The 20,483-nt window shown below is 32.5% G+C and overlaps 1 protein-coding gene across 1 annotated transcript; it reads right to left on the bottom strand.

The window, feature by feature from the left end:
- Positions 1-2,479: 2,479 nt before the first annotated feature.
- LOC130648877 (FAD-dependent oxidoreductase domain-containing protein 2-like) lies at positions 2,480-19,468 on the bottom strand. Its single transcript, XM_057454989.1, has 21 exons — positions 19,269-19,468; positions 13,834-13,905; positions 13,526-13,588; positions 12,600-12,715; positions 10,709-10,857; positions 9,434-9,491; positions 9,242-9,308; positions 8,311-8,425; positions 8,170-8,228; positions 7,838-7,927; positions 7,689-7,747; positions 7,084-7,198; positions 6,173-6,244; positions 5,824-5,939; positions 5,124-5,169; positions 4,723-4,785; positions 4,113-4,185; positions 3,860-4,030; positions 3,398-3,494; positions 2,896-2,950; positions 2,480-2,669 (listed from the first exon to the last, which is right to left on the bottom strand). Exons 1-21 carry the CDS (start codon positions 19,402-19,404, stop codon positions 2,632-2,634), a joined length of 1,830 nt encoding a protein of 609 aa, XP_057310972.1. The 5' UTR covers positions 19,405-19,468; the 3' UTR covers positions 2,480-2,631.
- Positions 19,469-20,483: the final 1,015 nt, after the last annotated feature.

Raw genomic sequence — 20,483 nt, 5'->3', positions numbered from 1 at the left:
ATATTTAACCGTACAGGAAGTTTTTTTTTGTTTGATGTTCGCATCAATGTGGAAAGTTGCTTAATGGTAACTTCCTCCAAATGGTAACACAACATCCGAACTGGTCAGTGTTCGTTCAATACAAGCGTTGTTGGGCGCATCCTTGTCCCCAGGGTTTGTTGCCTATGTCAAAGCCGCGAGCACTTTGACGGCTTTGATGTTAAAAAAGGCAAAAGCCCTTGGGGACGAGGTTGCGTAGGGCGTTTAATATAAAAATAAATTTTTATAATAAGTCAATTTTATTTATTACCGTTTTTTTACTATAGGCTTTTTAAATATTAGGATTATGCGCCAGTTAGTGTTCGATTGTAATTTATGTAAAAGAAAGTGCTGATCCACAGCGAAAAGCAAAACTGTTTTCATTCAATTTTTTCGCATACAGCGTAATTTTAAAATATTTATATATATTTTCACATTCCGTCCTTAGGTATCTTCTTACATCGAGACGGTATGTCAGTCAAGGTTTCCCTGAGGATGAGGTTGGTATTTTCACTTTTGTGATGAAATAGTTACCTTATTCCTTCTAATAAACCCGGAATTTTTTAAAGTATTATTGATGAAGTTCTAGATTTGGAAAATAACTTTAATACTGAAGAAACATTTTCAAAACAAAAATTCTCAAACTTTTTAATAAACGCCCTCCTTCTAAATAAGTGTACCCAGTAGTAAAATACAGTAACACAGACAGTACAAAAAACGCATGGATAACGATGTGTGAAGCATTCAAAAAATTTGTTGACATCTGCGCAGAGTTGGCACAAAGTAAATGTGAGATTTTTTGGTGGACAGTAAGATGTCCAAAATCAGAGTTTCCAGCTGCACACAAAAAGCATCAGTTAAAAAAATATATACAGGTTATCGTTGTTTTCTCTGTGTGCCTGAGTAATTTTTTTCCCGGGACATGTAGCCAGTCTCCTTCTCTATAATATTAGCCGTATTCTGTCTGTTCGTGCGCGAACAGAAAATGCAATTTATGATTTTTTTGCCTTTTTCGTGGTTTTACAAAAGCTTTCGTTTAATTTAAAGATTCTTATACAAAAGTCAGGGTAGTTAGTTTTTATTGTTCCCTCGGTGCATCTTTATTGTTATAAACATGTGCACGGTCAAAGTTACGGACAATTAACATTGCGTGGTCTATTTCGTTAAAAAGTTTTAATTATTCGCGCCTTTTTGAAGAAATTAACGAAAACGTTTTATGATAAAAAGAAAAGAACAGTAAACTTTAAGATTTTGTAAGTGAAATTTTTGTTTGTTCTAAACATGAATTCCGAATTTATTAATTTTTTATAAGAACCTTTGTCTAAAGCTACAATCCTGGACATAATATTATTGGCCGATTTTTGGCTATTTCTCGAACTGGCCAAATGGAATCGGCTTGTCAAAACTCTGCTGTGAGTGATGTGTAGGCCGGGTAAATAGAGTTGAAAATGCGCTACTGGCAGTTTCTGCCATGTCTGCATTTCGGAACAATCCATACGACGGCCCACTAAGGTGCTAAAATTCGGGGAAACGGGGTGCGCTGACGTCAGCAAAAATTAGTGTGGGTTAAGAATTTGAAACTGACCAAATAAGCTAAGTCCGTTTGCGATCATTGTCTTTTGTAGAAACAGTGTTTATAACTGCTTGTGGGACGAACTATGAAATTCGGCCCTCTTTTCCAATAAATTAAGTCCGGGATTGTAGATGTGCTTATTTATTGATGAAAGTGTTCTTATTATGTTTTTAACCGAATAAAAATTGTATGAAAATGTCAAATTTAGCTTTTTAAACGCTATTTACACCCCATGCCGTAAAAATACGCGAATTATTGTTATATATGAGTTTCTGGTTCCGTGCTTAAAGTGTATTTTCCAGGGACCGTGACTACTGCAGGGTGATTTAATAGTAGGTTCGCGAAACAACGATGCGCGACATAACGAATTCACGTGGATTGTTCCATGGGCCGTATTCGGCATGTCTGTTTATGCGCGAAAAACGTGGTGTCACGGAAACACAAAAAAATGTGATATATAACGGACGGGCAAACCAGTGAATTTGTCCACGGGCTACCGACTGGTTTCTTTATTAGCCGTATCTGTTTGTGCAAGAGAAAAAAGTCGTGTTATAGAAACACGAAATCTAATTTGATTTTATCCACGGGCTACCGACTAGTCTTGTATAATAATATACGCTAGGTCTGTGCGTATGCGACTTTTGGAAGCGATTATGTTTTTCAATTTTGTTTAACGTCTAAATATTAATAAAGGAGACAGAGAAAATTTCTATTCTATTTGGTAAATCATCCACCAATGCAATGCAGATTAGTAAAGCAATTTATCAGCATGTACTTTCTGCTAAACATCTATACCACAAAATTAGGCTTATTTCGCAAAAAATCTAACGTCTCCACAATGTGTTCTAAATTTTAGTGATGGTTTTAGAAACTTAAGACAAAGCAAAATATTTTTTTAAACTTGTTATGTAATTTGCATTGAATAAAGAACAGTATTGATAAAATGCAAGTGTAAAACTAATAAATAATGGCATCGTGTACAAAAAATTACAATCTATTAAAAAAAGTGAAATTTTCGTGTCTCCTGTGCATGGCACCCATCAGGCACTAACAATCGCCGGTTTTGGAAGTGCGAAACCTAAAGTAAACATGAGAATATTTAGGAATAACAAATCACTGCAGATACAAAAAAACAAACAAATAAACCAACAAACAAAAAACAAACACTAAAGCCGGAACGTTGTAAACATTTTGTTTGCAATTTAAAACTCTCGTCACAATTTACCAGACTAATCAAAATTCCTAGCAAAGCTGTAGTCTTAATCCTTAATTTTCTGTGACCAGCAAAAATAAACCAAGATTACCGTTTAAATATTCTTCTTTACACATGGGCGGAGGTTCGGCGCATGTCATTGCATACTAAAATTAACAAGAATACGATAAGATGATAACGATAATGAAGATGATACTTTGCTACGAGAATTTAGTATAAGATGGTGATCATTACAAAACAGAAGCTTCTAGGACTTCGCAATTTTTACTCAAAGTCGCGATAAATGGCCCAAGCAAAAAAATTCTGAAAAAAGGCTTTATTCCCGCAAAATCCTCACGAACATTTCTTACTCTGTAGCTATTTATCTGTAGTTAAGGTTTAGAGTAATAATCGTCAATGAACTGTTTAAATTAATTCAAAATTAGTTTTTTTCTTATTCTGGCCATTTATAGTGACTCTACACGCTATTTCAAGACCTCCTTAAACAAATAATAATCAACACCTATGTAGCACAAAAGCCTAATTCTCAAAAAAAATCATCGAAAAGATCATCCGCGAAACTTATTTTTCGCAAAAAAAATAACATAACTCACTTCAAAACAAGATTCCGCGTAAAATTTTCGCATATCGTGTCCAGTGCAGTATTCCAAAAACCATCTAAGAGGAAGAATATGAGCCACTGGTGCTTTCCTACAAACGAACACAAAAACAAAAATGCATTAATATGATTCCAACTTCAACATACTTGAACGTATAAATGCTATTGTTCGTCCCGTTCTCAGTGAAATGATATGTGTTTTTGGGAAAATAAAAATGTCAATTCGTGGTTGCTTTTCTAAAAATTCAATCAAAGCAGTACTCTGCATTAGCTAAAGGTAAACCTTACTTCTCGGGTGCTACTTGTATGAAATTAATATTTAAAGAATTAAAAGTGTAAAAAAGTCGGGTTACCATCAACTTACAACTTGGTTAGAATCGGATTGAAAAATCAGGTTACCACCAACTTATTACTCGGTTAAAAATCGTATGAAAACATCGGGTTACCATCAACTTACCACTCGGTTAGAAAATCTTCTACCATATGATGCAGACGAGCTGGTCTTGGTAACTCGCGATTAAAGCGGGGTATGCCATTGTTGTAATAATACAAAACCGGATGAAGAAAGTTAGACTGATGCGCATATTTTGCATCCCCGGTTGCTCGTTCCGATTTAAACGGATCCGATCTAAAGAGCGACATTTAGAACAAATGAGCAAAAAAGATGAAGATCGAATTAATTAATCAATCGATTACTACTGAAAACCTACCCAGGGCCAGAAAAGTTTTTGCCATACTCCAGGTTAACCACAATTCCTCTTGAGAAAACATGTCCAGTGTTTCCTGAAAAATAATTTTTAAAGATATTACGTTTGACATACAAAAGAAACACTATGGTTCATATCTGACTCGGTTGAAAAAACACTTTATAGTGGAGATTTCTCGACATTTATATCAAGGTTTAGAAACAGAAAATTAGAGAATCACTTCATTAGGGTTGCCCTCTTTTTATAGAGTCAAAATTAGGAAGATTTAAGGACTTTTGATAAGAATTTTAAGCATTTTTCGAGATGACGATGTTTTCAGCAAAAAATTAGGAAAATGTGAGGAGATCTTTATATTTTTCCAAAGAAATTTAGAATATTTGAAAAGATTTTTAAGGCAATGTCATGAGTAAAGAATAAATAAATAGCATTTCTATACATTTTTTCATATATTTTTGTAAACTAAAATTAAAGAGATTTAAGGAAAAAGGATTTTAAAAAATCTAATTTTAGAGGAGCATTAATGAATTTCGAGGAGGCGTGGAAAATTAAGGAACTCGAAAAGATTAAAATTCCCATTCTTTGATCTTCTGCAAAAAAGTACAAGGCTACATACTTTGAAAGTTTTTCATCATGCCGATAGGGACTTCTTCCAAATATTCGAACTTATTGTCATCACCTGAAAGAACACATTCGCGGATTATTTCCTTTGTCATTTTTCTATTAACAATCACCTTTACGCTCTTGATGAATACAATTCTTTTCTGAAAACCATAAAAGCATTACACAGCCTTAGTTATGCTTTAAGAACTGCTGAGAATGATGCCTGCAGTACACTTATTTTTCAATAACTTTTACAAGTCTGAGGAGTAAAATTGCTCACTTTGGGTTCATCAAAAAAGAAAATATCTCTGGCGAGTCTACCAATATTTTTAGCATAAGCTTATTTTTTATTTTTATAAACGTTACGCCTATAGAATATATATGGAAAGCAAAAACAATAGTACTAATACTCACGGAAAATGATAACATCTGATAATGCAGAAAGCATTTGGTATATTCCCTAATGGTAAAAAACACTGTCAACAAAATTGGTTTAAAAAGTATTGTTAGATGTGGCAAATATAATCTCGTTACACAAATTAATGTGTCACGTTTTCTTTGTATAGAAGAATACCAAAATGCTAACTGTGTGATCACTATTTCTATGTCTCTATTGTTGTTTATTGTTTTTAACCTGAAATCACAGCCTGATATTCTTATACAGGCCTATTTTTAAAAAAAGAAAAACCATGTCGATATACTTGCATTCATTTACAAGATTATATTATATATATAAGGGTTGTTAGCATTCTATGAAAATTTTTAAATTGCATTTTAGCAGAGAATAGGAGTGTTGCGTCTATTTATTACTATCGCTAAAATTCCTTTACTTTAAATCATTTGGTGCGAACAAGGATAAATTCTCCTTGACACATGCTGCACACAACAGACTTATCTTTGTCGGATGACAAGTTTAACGGAAACATTTTTAGTAGCTGAACAAAAACAGGGGCGGCTTTGACGTCAAAATTATACAAAGAAATAGACTAGACGTTCTGGCAGGCAATTCAACGGCGAATACCTCTCAGAGCAACTGGCTTATTGCACTCGTCCGTTTTAAAGCTCTACCGGCTTAAAATATGCAGAACAAGAATAATAAGAAACAATCTGTTACCGAAGCTTCGTTGAGTCTTTTCAATAAGTAATTCATCAAGTCTTTGTTTGGCAAAACAACTGACGGCCATGGAACCTGATGATTACGCCATTCAAGATGGCGTGCTAGAGCTCGTGCTAAAATAAAAAATGTGTTATGTATATGTTACGGGGAATATTATAAGTTAAAACTTATCTATATTCATAAAGTATGGTGCATAAGGGTAAGGGTTATTGTCATTACGCATAATAACCGGGTAATATGCATAATTTCGAAATTAGATAGATCAGCAACTGGCCAGTTCATATATTTGACCTTCTATTCGTGTCGCCGTAAATTAACATTTTACCGCATAAGTTTATGTACTTACTTGAATATCGGAAGCCATGAATAAAGCCTCCAGCAGATACCCTCCAGTCTAACGAATGGGTTGCTACTCCAGCTAAAAGACAAATCGTGACAAATCTAGTCGAAAAAAAGTACAGTAGGAATTATCCACACGGGACAAAAAACCATCAATTTAGGTGTCTCACTTAATCAACGAAATTCTCTCATTAATGTCCTATTTTTTGGAAATTTTTGCAAAGAACAAGATACCTGTATCACGTACTAATACTTATTTTCAAAGCTACTTCAGGGGATCTAAACGTATCATAACCTAACACAGACGGCAACTTCATTTTAACATTTTGTCACGCGGGTAAATGCTGACGTCAACAAAAATCCCCAAAATACGATATATTTGTTATTGCAATTTCTAGAAATAGTGTAGGTCAAAGTGTCCTTTGTAAGAGCTGAAGGCCCAAAGTTTGTCAAATCCAATTGATATGGGGCGTCAAAATAAATATCAAATGCGATATATTTTTATCCACTTTGTTGCCACGGGTAAATTTAAAGGACGGGCGAACTCGTGGATTTTTCCACGGGCTAACGACTAGTCCTTTATTATTAGCTGTTGTCATTTTGCATCATAATGGGGTAAATAAGAACGCAATTCTTTTAAAAATATCTATGTCTACACACCAATAACCCAACAAAATCGTTGGTTTACCAAAAAAACATGAGAACAGGTAACTCTGAAAATAAAGCGAGCGTATTTTACACCCTTGTGGCGTATTTTTCGTAAGAAGTCGGTTACTGCAACTTTTATTTTTGTCTTCTCCCCTTCAAACCTGTAATAGGGTTAAGCGTGATTTGATAGCAATTAAGGAAGACTAAACTCACCCTGGTCTTCCAGGTTCACACCTTACAAAAAAGTTTAAAATTGACGTTGGTACTTACTGAAAAACATTCCTTTAGATTTCGTCGATTCATAATTTCCATATATGTGCGGATACTTTGCACCGATTGGTGATTTATTAGGTCGGACTTCAGGTGAATATATACTGCGGTCAAACTAAAAAAAGAATAACTCTTTTGGGAGGAAATTTAGAAAAAAAGGGTAGAAGTAACAATAACATCACACAATCTTGATGCCATGGAAGCAAATAATTATCTTGACTGTTTTTATTCAGCTGTTGCAAGGGAATAAACCCTTTTGCCAAAAATATATCTTTTATGTACTTTAACATACTCAAGCAGGAATTTATTTAAATTTTCTTATTAGTCAATTATCCATTCACAAATTTTACTTAGTCGGCATATTTGCAGTAGTAATGACGTGGTGCAGAGAAGAAATAAAAATGTAAAAAAATTGAAACATCAAAATCAGATTCGCACTTTGAGAAGAAGAAATGTCAGTCAGTTGGCTTTAAGAGTTCATGGTGAATAAAATGCATTCTAATAGCAACTTCTGTTTTCAACTAGCTTTGCTTTATTTTTTAAATCTATACCCCTGTTGAGAATCATTTGAAATTAATTCACAATGCGCAAAATACTAAACTTACTTTGAAACCAGTGCATCTTAAAATTTTGTCATAACCTTCTCTTGTAGCCAGGTTGTCAGCTAAAAAAAATAGCTTAATTTATAACACAAGAATTTGTATGGAAATGACCTTTTTTAAAACACGGCTTAAATATAAAAGAACAAACATACGAAGATAGGAACTGTCTGATTCGTCATCTCGGAACTGCAAATACTTTTTACCATTGATGTTTACAATTTCAACTTCACTCAAATCACCCTCTATATAAAAGATAAAAAATACTTTCTTCTCATAAGTGACACATAAAAACATAGAAATAAGCAAACTTTGCAATCGAAACGACACAATTAATGTACGAACACATTTTAACGTAGAAGGGTGTAAAAAATATGTTTGATTAAACAAACATTCGAAATAATTAGCAGCAAATAGAAGGGTTTTGCAAAGCAATGGGACCAAGAAGTGAATAGATTTGAATTAAGAATACAAAACTAATTCTCACCCAGTTGACCATCAAGAGATTTCAGTTGATACGTGTCAATGGGACCATCATTTACAGCCCTGAATAAAAAGGTTTAATCAACAAGACTGTACATCTACTTAACTTTCATGCCTCAAAATAAAATTAAATTTGACGCCATACCTCACATCCCCAACATAATGTGTTTCCCATGATAAGCGCAGACGATGACGAGACAGCATGTGTATCAAATTAGTCGATCCAAGCAAATGTTGAGCAGTTTCAAATCCAGAATTTCCTGCATGCAAATAAGACAAATACTATATAAATGCTACAGAGATTACAAAACAAGTTTTGAAATTATGCATATTAATCCGTTATTACGCTAAATAACAATAAACCAAACCATCATTATCTAATGTCTGTTTTTCATGCTAGGATGGGTTGGATGGGGTATATATATTTAACCCTCTTTCAAACTGATCTAGACTAGAAGTTCTTCTTAATCTACCTCTGAGCCCCAGGAAATATCAAGTCTCTACAATTTCTTACCCAATTATCCTCCATCCAATTGTCCCAAACTACTCAATCTTTTTTTATCTGGATAACATCTTTAATGCTACGGATACCCAGCCTGCTTCTTTAGCTCATCTGAACTCTTTCTTTCTTTTAGACTGGCGTTACACATACACCTAACCATTCTCATATCATTCCTTTCTGAATGGTCAAGATATATATGCATCACTGCACATGGCTCACTACTGTACAACATAACACTTCTTATACAACCTACCTTTCACCTCAATTGACAAGACTCTGCTAGCCAACAGAGGAAGTAACTCTCTGAATTTTCCAAGTAGAACCTATCCTGTAAGTAACACTTCCCCCAACATCCCCTTTACTGCACTTTTTTTCTCTAATCCTTATACATAATACTCGGTGAATATGCATAATTTACAATTAATCATATTTCATATAACATAATATACAATTCCTTTTACACCATCTCCTATATCTGCTTCACTACAAAGATTGTTAACATTTGCCTATTGCAGGCAAGAATCCAAAATAACATGTCACAACTAAACACACAACATATAATCATTCTGTTCACCTCTACCGATTATGAGAACGGTTTGACCCTCATAATCATCTGTATCTATTGACATGGTTGGATATCCCTGAAAAAGATTTGTAAAAATAAAAAGTAAAATACTTTCATTATAGGTGTACATCTTTCGAGAAAACAGAAAAAGAGGATTTAGGCTAGCTGACAGAGGAAATGGTGGGTTTAACAAGTACATACCTCTGTATGTTCAATACCAGGAACATTTTTTGGAACATTTTCCACCCACATACCAGTACTAGAAAATAATACAAAATTTACAAACACACAAATCCCTTAAAATCAGAATTAGTCTATGGTTATACACCTGTTATATTTATTCAGACTTTCTGGTACCACTTTCAATAAGATATATTTTACCTATAGCTCTTTACCTTTATCATAAAATAAAACAAAAAACCTTATTCCGGCAGCTTTCATTTTAATACTCTGATTTCAAGATTTTGGCATAATATAAACACTTGTCCCTCTAAATACGTGCTTCCATAACAGAAAAGCCAGAGGACTGGTAAAAATAAAATATGAAATTAACACAGTGAAAAAACTGAAACATATAGGCTTTTATGTTAAATACAACAACAACAACAAAAAAAAAATCCTCCAGGAGCCTGTATATCAGTGAATAATTTTCTCGGAATTCTGGAAAATATTTTCATGAAAAAAAATATAATAATTCCTTGACTTTTTCTGGACTTTTTGAATCAGTTTTAAAATTGTCCAAATTTTCCAGGTTCTTCAGGTTTTCCAGGTTGCTGATAAGTCTGCTGCAACTTTAATTTGTATTTTTTCTGGTTAAATTAAAATACTTTTACACATAAATTTGTTGAGATTCCTGTTTTACAATTTCTTGTAATACAAAACCTTTTACAAGGACTAAATTACAACATTTTGTTATAATAAAAATGGTTTAACTTCAAATCCTTGTGATTTGGCTAATTCCTTTAAAGCTAAAAACTATAGTCTTCCCTCATTTCAATAAACTGTGTGATTTGATTTGATTTATTGCCATCCAAATATATTTTTAGAGCTTGGATTTTTAGTATGAAGTTATTTGCAGACACGTATGTTTCGGAAACACCCTGCAATTACAAATGGCCAAAAAGGTAATTCTTTATACAACATTTTCATTATTTTTCTCACAAGACAGATATGCAGATATCAAAATCGTACCAAAAAAAATAATTGATTCAAGTAGGTAACAGTTGAATTGCTTGAATAATAAATTTCGCTAAAACACTATGTAAATTCGTATTTAGAACTAAAAATATGGAGCTGAATTTAAAACTTTGTGGTTAAACTGGTAGATGCAAGAATGCGTGAAAAATAAATGTACAAAAATAAACTTATTAATTAAGGTACCTAGATGGGGGGAGGGGGAGTGCTGGTGACACAAGTTAAAATCATTACACAAGAACGACAAAAATGAAAGAAAAAATTCCTCTTACAAGAACTTACCTAACAATTAAGGTTCCACATTGGTAGACTGTTTCGTTTTTGTCTGTAAGTTCATATAAACTATCTTCATTTTTTGTGACGTTCTTAATGTATGTGTTGAACTGAATTTTTAATTTAAAAGTATCGGCATAATCTTTCAAGTATTTAACCTAAACACATAACAAATAGCAAAATACTTGCAGTAAACACTAAAAACCTAGTAAAATTCTTATTAGTAAATTTTAGTTTATGTTTAAGCCAGTGAAAAATTGTTTACTAGCATGACCCACAAATACATCACAGTGCTTTATTTTATTTGCTCACCTGCTAATTTTTAGCAACAAGGTATATGCAACACTTTAAGTGGATTAACCTTTGTGTTGACTAATTTTAGCAGATGCCATATTTTGCACGGATTTAATTTGGTGCATGACACGTCGGTTTGGTTCATATTCAGATTTGAAAAGTCGTCATCAACACTTTTATTGACATTTGGGCTTGGAACAATAAATATCGATTCTTCAGAGTCAGATTAATATGTAGTTAGTTATACCTTTATTTTACACGTAAATAAAAGAAAAAGTCAAGAGAATTGCTATGTTCCAATAAATCTTGTTTCCGGTACCTTTTTCAATTTGTCATCCAAATGAAAGAGGACACAAAAATGCCAAAGGGATGAAACGACAATGTATATATTGATATTCCACATGAATTTAACTTTTTTGGACGATTTTTTTTCAACACTTTGTATAAACTTAATTTCGCTGACAGCACGTTAATTCAAATATTCTCATGGGGTTCAAATTTTTAAAACCAAAACCAAAATCATCATGAAACATAATCCACTTACGACAACTTGTCATAAAATGGTAAATCTTCAAAAATGACACGTCTTATGTGATGTGATTGTAACACACACAAATTTCTTTATTTTTTTTAATTTTATTTTATTACTCTCATGATATACCCAGATGCTGTATAAACAGTCTTCACTGACCTTCTTTTTTAAAAAATAAAATTTCCTTACAATATTATAACCTTGTATTTTTTAAACATTTACAAAAGCTGGGTGATAAATTAGGCAAAAATTTTAAATCAATGACAGACCTTAAATCTGCCAGGTTGTAGAAGCTATGCAAGCACAGCAACTGCTTAACTAAACAATTGTATAAGGTATCAATTTGATTCTCCAGAAATGATTGGTTTACACCTTTATAGTAATCAACACCATGGCATGACTCAGTTGGAAATAAACAAAGATCTTCCACACACACACGGAGTGGGTAATTAAAAATTTTTTTGATGACTCTCATTCTTATAATCACACAACCTAAATGCATCCATTTTACGTCAATTTACTAACACATACTAGCGATAACCCATTGGATTGTAGTTATAACTTTAAGGCCGAATGCTTTAAAAAGGGCAGAAATAACAATTCAACTACAATATGAGTAACTAGGGCCCACCAAGAGGACCAAAACTAAATTCCCAAATGCTGGCCTAATCCAGTACATTCAAAACCGATATAGGTTGATGATGTCATCAAATAAGCTTTAAACCCTAAATCATTGATATATATTTATTGTTCTCCTGTCTAACTAAAACCTGAAGGATACATTTATAAAAAACCTTTATAATTGGCTGTTGGTTTTCCCGACACAGCACAAATATTGTTAAAAATCTGAGAAGCTGAGTTAATGAACATGTATTTGATCTTAAAAATACTTAATAATACCTTCAGTCACCGTGATGAACTTTTACTTAATACCTCTGACTTCAGGGAATATTTCTTAGTACAGATGGACAAAACAATTAACATTTATTATTACACGGAAACAAATCATTAGAAATTACTGTTTTGCTAAGGTATTTTCAGGCTTTAGAAATTAAAAAATAAATACATGCTTACAAAAGTATCAGCTGGCGGAAAGAACTTTTTGGAATATTTTGTCATCAGTAGATCATCGTTGTCACTTAAAAGAGAGTTCCAATCATGACGGAGATTAAATTCTTTATTCGTCTTCCCTGTTAGAAAAAAATGAGAGCCACATCTTTAGACATTATATACATAATATATATTATATACCACATTTTCTGCAATCAAGGCACCAAATCCTTGTACAGACAGTGGCAGTTGCAGGTTTATTTATTGTCATTTTATAAGATTTTAGTAGAAAGGCATAATGCAGTAAATATAGTTCTGTACTTTAAAAAGAAATTATTCGCCTTTGAAACATGCTTAACATATAGATCACCTCAGAAAAAATGTGGTATATTCAACATGTTTACGCAAAAGAAGAGGATTTATACCATTTGATATTTCCACTGTGAAATTAGTGTTTTAATCTATATTGAGTACAAAATGGTTCAAGACCTAGAATATTTAAAAGGCAGGAATCTATCTTTAATACATAAAAATTGAGTTAGAGGTACTTTCAACAAAAACAACTTGGCAATGTTTTCTTTAATAAAAAAAATAAACTTTGAAAATTTGAATTAAAATTCCAATATGCATTTACTTATGTGATATTCACCCAAAATATTGGAAAATGTAGGTAACTCAATAGAGTTACAATTCTACAAACACGATTTTTGAAGAGGTGGAAATATTTGATAAAAGGGCAAAATTAAAAGAGGTTGGGAATGTAAGAAAAGCAAAAATAATAAAGTAAATACGGAATATATTTAAAATTTTTTTCGATGATTCAGGATTTTGTTTCTATGTTCTTTAAAAGAATGTTTTATTAGTTGATCTGTTGATTATTGCCAACATGCTGTTTCACTAAACCATTATGATTGTCCTGATTCATTAAATTGAGGGATTTCATTTCTTACCTGTATGCCTTTTGTTGATGGAGATAAGATCTCGATGCCTAGGATAAATCTTGAAAAACCAACCTAATGAAAACAGAACAAAATTTTGAACGTTCACTGGTTACCTACATAAGAAATACCCAGGCAAAGACAGAAAAAAAATACAGGATATACATAAAATGTGTTAATGTTTTAACTTTACGCAAAGTACTGGATGCATTTCGGATTAGCACTTAATTTTATTAAGTCATGTTGTAATAGTAAAACTGCTAATTTTTCAGAATTAAACCTCTATAAACATCGATCATTATGATGCATGTCATGTATACCTGGTGTTGGATCTCGTTCATATATGATATAATCTCTTCCAGATTTTTCCAAGAAGTATCCTATTTGAAGTCCTAAAATATATAGCTCATGTTAAAATATTGTTGAAAGAGATGGGACTTGTAATGATAGTAAAATTGTTGCAATTTTTGGAAAAAAATTAGTTTCATTTCCCTCCAAAAGAAGCATTTCAATATCTATTTATGCCGTGAGTTTATGGCTCATGCATTGTGCCCCCCAAAGTCTGACATTACGCCTAAATTTACTAAGTTAAAAAATTGCGACACAGTGGTTTATTTGTTGTTTATTTAAAAAAGCCGTACAGGGTCGTTATGGATAGAATAATTTTCTTTTAATCACAAGGTTAGCTTAAAGCTTATTTGTTTTTCTCTATTTTCCATTATTGTTTATCAAACAAACTGAACTTTTTTCTGTCAAAGCAATGGGTGTTACATTTAAAAAAAATGCCATTAGTTATCATCATCATCATCATCATCATCATCATCATTCTCGGCTTAACGTCCGTTTTCCATGCTAGCATGGGTTGGACGGGGTATATCAATTCAATCTTCTTATCTTGATAACATCTTTAATTCTACAGAGACTTAGCCTGCTTCTTAGCTCATCTGAACTCTTTCTGTCTCTCAGACTGGCATTACACATCCACCTAACCATTCTCATATCATTCCTTTCTAAACGGTCAATATCTTCCTGCTTCACTGCCCCTACCGTACAACATAACACTTCTTACACAGGCCTCATACAACCTACCTTTTACCTCAATTGACAGGACTTTGCTAGTCAATAAAGGAAGTAACTCTCTAAACTTTTTCCAAGCAGAACCTATCCTGCAAGTAACACTTCTTCCAACACCCCCTTCACTGCCCAACATATCACCTAAGTAACAGAAGTTCTTAACTATCTCTAACGTAACTTATAGCAAGCTTTTTTAAGGCATTAAGTATTTTCAGGCCATAGTTATAGTAACTTATAGCAAGCTTTTTTTAAGGCATTAAGTATTTTCAGGCCATAGTCATGTTAAGAACATATTAAAAATAATGAGGATAGTATTTGTCAAAGAAGTTAAGAACATGGAGGCTGAAACGAAAACACACTGTTCTTATAAAAACAGCGTTTTAATGTCTGATAAACTTTTTTCCATGGTGCACTTCTGCCATGGCAAAGCAAGCATATAGTTTTAGCAAATTTCGCTTTTAACATAACGGTTGTTAGACACCTTCGATTTTATTAGACATTCTGCATTTTAATTTTATTTAAAATTTTAATTTTTTAAACGTTTTGTTTCAATGGGTATAAATAAAGAGTAATGCAAATTGTGAGCAACCTCGATCCCAGGTTTTTTTTTCGCTTTTTGCCGTTCGGTTAAAAAAAGAGAAAAAAAGCCAAGGTTGGATTGTGCGTTTTTAAAAATTTAAAGTATTTGTTTGGTATCCTTTATATGGATTAAATGAGAGATTCAGTGGATTCTTTTACAGGAATTCGGCTAGTGTTTTATAAGAATATCAGGCTGTGATTTTAAGTTAAAAACAATAGGTCTTTTGTTTAGAACAATAGAGAATAATACCAGAGTAAAAAAATAAGAATAATGACGAGCCTTGTTAGGATTTTCATATTCTTATAAAAAAGCCTGTGATATAGAGAGTCCCTAGGCACAGCGCAACGTAAAAGAAGAACGCGAACCTATATCAGATTTACGAAGGGTCTATATGCTCGAACCAGGTAGACTGAGATGAAGAATTGTCACAGGGATTCTGCAAGTGGTCTGGTAAAAAGTGTTTATCTTATATTAAAACTTGTTTCAGAAAAAGAAATGGACTTTGTTTATGAGTCCACACAGCTTGCTGTTTCTTACTTCTTTCTTATGAGGTAGTCCTAACAGAAGGTCTAGCTAGAAGTTTAATGGATTTACTTCTTGTAGAATGATTAGATGAATGGCAGACCAATTTAAAAATATCACAAATATTACCTAGAGAATGCAGATTTATAATATTAAAAGTTAAAATAATGTTGAGAAATTTTAAGATCTGAAAGAGTAAGAATTAAGATTAAGAAAAATAGGATTTGATGGTGAGTTAAAATTAGAAAAAGTAATGATTCGGAGAGCAGCTTTTTGTAAGCGAAAAATTCTACACGACTTTGAAGTTAGACCCCACACTTGTGGACTATAAGAAATATGAGAAGAAAATAAGGCATAGTAAATTGAAAGTAGGATATCCTTAGGCACATAATATCTTAGTTTGCAAAGAGCTCAATTTGATTTTCTTAATTTATTGCCAATGTAAGATATGTGAAAATCCCAATCTAGAAATTCATCTATTAATATACCTAGATATCTTACATGAGATGAAAGTTCAAGTATTTTTCCATTTAATTTCAGCCTTTATCATAGTTGACTGCTTTATTTCTTTGCCTAAATAGGATGACTTCAGTCTTTGCTACATTCAATGCTATTTTATTTGCAGTTAGCCATTTATATATACATTTTAAATCTATATTTAAATGCTTCTGCATTTTTTTCAGATTATGGTTAGCATATAACATGGAAGTGTCACCTGCAAAATGAAAAATTTCTGAAAAAATTATTGAGTTAATTAAATCATTAACATAGAGTAAAAATAAAATAGGACCAAGAACGGAACCTTGGGGAACTCCATGCTTAATAAAAAGTTTTTTAGATTTGGTGTTAGTTAGGGAGACATATTGTACCCTATCGCTGAGATAGGAGCAAAACCAGGAGTTTGTTACACCTCTAATTCCATAATGTTCAAGCTTTGAAAGGAGACTTTCGTGTGATACAGTATCAAAGACCTTTTGAAGGTCTGTGAACATTCCACATGCAAACTTACAATTATCTAAATTTTGTCAAATAGTCTCAGTGAGACTAATTAGTGCATGGGTGGTTGAATGCTTGGTCCTAAATCCAAATTGTTTATTGGTTATAATTTTACTAGAATCTAGGAAAGAAATTAATCGGTGTTTAATTATTTTTTCAAAGATCTTATCCACATTGCTTAATAATGATATGGGTCTATAATTATTTGGATCAAGAGGAGACCCTTTATTCTTGTAGATTGGTATGACACTAACCATCTTTAATATGTTTGGGAATACACCTTGTTGTAGGGAAAGATTAAAAGTTTGGTTAATATTGGAGAAATTGCTATGTTGGCTTGTTTTAAGATAAGATTAGGGACACTGCTTGGGCCTGATGCTTTGTTTAAATAAAGGTTATTTATGATCTTTAAAACTTCTTCTATTGTTACAGGGTTAAAGAATAATGAGTTACTATTATTATTTTTTAAGTAAGATGAAAAGTGTGTGATGTTAGGTGGAATTTGGTTTCTAATTTTATCTGCAACAGAAGTAAAATGTTTATTAAAAGCATTAGCTACAGTTAATTTTTCAGAGATTATTCTATCATTTATTTTTAAGGAAGAAGTGCTAGATCTACAGTTGTTATCTTTATTATTTAAAATCTTCTTTATAGCTTTCCAAATTTTTCTACTGTTAATCTTGTTGATTAAGAAAAATTCTTTATAATAGTTTGATTTTGAGTTCCTGATAAGATTAACTATACGATTTCTATAAAATTTATATTGGTTTTTTGATAATATAATTTTTTTTCTTGGTTTTTAGCTTTAACTTTTTATAGTAATTATTGCGGATGTTAATGGATTTTAGAATTCTATGTCATTTATTACGGCATTAATGTTTAAACTTTTCCAATCCTTGTAATAGGTGTCTAAATTATCCTTGACTTTAAGTCCATTGTCAAAATAAATTAAAAATTGAGGAAGGTGGTCTGAAATTGAGGTGATGATGTTACCTGATAAATATTTTGTAAATGGATTAGATGTATATTATCAATTAAAGTTTTAGATGTATTAGATACTCTGGTTGGAATTCTTATAGATGGTTGTAAAAAATTTGAATAAAGTTCATCCAGGAAATCATCAACTAGATGGTTACGCTCACATTTTAGAAGATCAATATTAAAATCTCCCATTAAAATAAGTTTTTGTTTTTGCTTAATAGCTACTTCAAAGAAGGGTTTAAGATACAAATTAATAAATTCAGGAATTGGCATATTAGGGTGTTTATAAATGCACCCAACAATGGTATTTTTACAATTGTTATCTAAGATTTCTACAAAAGTTGATTCTAATTTATTATCAAGAAAGAGCAAATTTGAAAGGTCTGAACGTACCACTACTGTTAGCGAATTAGAAATGTACAAGGAAGTACCTCCTGCATTGCTGCTTGAAAGGTTATGAAATCCTCTATAACCTTTTAAAATTGGTGTTATTGAGTATTTACAAAGTCTAGTTTCACTGAAGCCTAACACATCATAGTCAATATTGAGAGAGTTCAGAAGAATGTTGATGTTATCAATATTCTTGGGAAGAGAACAAGTATTAAGATGAAAATAAGAAAAATTAGGTGTAAGGTCTGAAGAAGAAAGTTGTTCAAGAGTAGAGTTAAAGCTGTTATATTCATAATATTTACAATTAGTAAACCGTTCGTCTTCATCATCAGTATTCTTATTGCAAAATAATATAGAAAAAGAAGACATTTTATAATCAATCACAAAATTAAAATTAGTTGTAATAATTTACTCTTTTTCTTTTGCTCTGAGTTTGGTGTAATAGGTTTTATAGCAATGTTTAAGGGGCCTTTTTGCCATCAAGAGACGAGGAGGCTTTATATTTTTGTTTTTATATTAAATTTTACTCAAAAAATGTTATATTACTAATTCTCAACATAAACAGGATAAGATGAACTCTATTTTTAAAGTAAGAGTAAACTTTAAGAACAAATGCATTGTGTTACAGATTCTTTTTTATTGACCAAGTTACATCTGGAAAACAGCTAAATTTCATGGAGGATATTATAAGATGGCTGCACATAGCCTCTAAATAGTCAATTCCTAACCTAACGAGCTGATGAATCCTACAAGCAAAGTATGCTGAAAGATTAGCAATCAAACTACAAAAAATGATGGCGCAACTGGACGTGGTTGTTGAGATAATTGTAAAAGAAAATAATGTATCGCCTAGATGCTTTCCTAACTAGTTAGTCTATGGAAAATCTTCTAACTAAGCTACTCCCATTTTGGCGTGACTGTCTAAATTTACAAGTATACCTGACTGGCAAAAGGCCTTCAGTATATGAAGGTTTTGTTGAAGTTAGTGACACGGTTGATGCTACTAGCCAAAGTAGAAAAGTTTTTAAGAATAATTTGACTTTTTTCACTTAAAGTCTGCATTTTCTTGCCTGACAATTTTTCAGAATTTTCCTGGACATTTGCAAGAATCCCAGAATCCCAGAACTTTGGTGACAACATGACCCCGACCCCCTCTTTATTTACTATGAAAAAACAATCACAAAGACGTTCATAAACATTATATTTATTCACCTGATGGTCCAGCTCCAATAACACAGTAATCTTTCGAAGCAATGAGAATGCAATGAAGATTTAGTAGCAAGAAGAGCAAACAGTATTTCGCCATGCTGCATGCAAGCTGATGTGCGCTTGGAATGGAAAGTTTCATACCCAGCCGGAAGATGTTTTGAAACGAAACTTACTTTTCGTACCAAAGCTTTCTCGATATCCCAACAGAAAACATTGCGGCTATAAAAATATCTATAAGAACCGAAAACTGATTGGACAAGACCGACCGACAACTTGCACAAAACTTAGGTTCCGTTTTTTAATTTGACAAAACTTAGTTCCTGATTGGCGGAAGTTTGATCTTTTAGTTTTATTTACGACAGTTTTGTTGATCTTTGGTTTTATTTACATTTTTTGTTTAAACTTTATTAGTATCAATATAGAAAGCGTTCGGGGAAGGTTGCCAAGGCAAAGCGCCATTAGACACGGTAAGGTTGTAGGCAACAGCAAGAGGAACCAGTCCAAGGCAGGGTAGGGGTAGGCAAGATAAGGTAAGGGATGGACAGGTCCCACTATTAAGAAACAAGATGCCTCCGGACTTTGTACTCTCAATCCGCTTTGGAATCATAATTGTTTGCCGCGTTGTTCTTAAACTTAAGCTGCAACTTCGCTGTTTTAAACCAGTATGTTTTGACCTAGGCTGACTGTTCTTATTATGTTTCGATTATTTTTAGCCTGATATGTTCCTATTTTGTTCATAAACAACGTGAACACAACTTCGCAATCTTTGTTCTTACTTACTTATGGATTTTCTTCTCAGATTTCTCTAAAATCATCCAAGATAAATGTATTTTTTTTGCACGATATTTCGCAGCCATTTTAATTTTGCGGATTTTTCGGCCAAAATTCTAAATTTCGTAGTTCAAGTAAAAAAAAAAAGAAAATCAGAGAAAAGTTTAACTTGCTACCTTATCGGTAAAAAAACAGTTGGCAAAAAGTGACAAATTTTGGCTAGCTGACTAATATTTTTTGCCGACTAATATTATTGCCGACTTTTTTTACCGATAAGGTAGTTCCCATTTGCCGAAATTTGCTGACGTAGGCTCGAAACTCATAATTGCGAACAGAAATGTTCCATAACCAGGAGATCGATCAACAAAACCTAAAGTGTTTCGTAATGGTTATAGCGGCCAACATAATTTACTGCACATGATAGAATTGGTACGAAAAGATGATGAT

The sequence above is a fragment of the Hydractinia symbiolongicarpus genome, chromosome 7 (genome assembly GCF_029227915.1).
Source record: "Hydractinia symbiolongicarpus strain clone_291-10 chromosome 7, HSymV2.1, whole genome shotgun sequence".
Lineage (NCBI taxonomy): Eukaryota > Metazoa > Cnidaria > Hydrozoa > Anthoathecata > Hydractiniidae > Hydractinia > Hydractinia symbiolongicarpus.
The sequence above is the reverse complement of the archived record's forward strand: the minus strand, read 5'-3'. Positions and strand labels throughout refer to the sequence as shown.

Bases quoted from the DNA above. Each gene is read 5' to 3' on its own strand.
- LOC130648877 (XM_057454989.1), bottom strand. From the start codon at position 19,404: ATGAAACTTTCCATTCCAAGCGCACATCAGCTTGCATGCAGCATGGCG. The intron at 7,199-7,688 runs GTAAGTTTAGTA...TTCTTTTTTTAG, and splicing joins TAAGATGCACTGGTTTCAAA to TTTGACCGCAGTATATATTC. The intron at 2,951-3,397 runs GTGAGTTATGTT...TGTTAATTTTAG, and splicing joins ACGCGGAATCTTGTTTTGAA to TATGCAATGACATGCGCCGA.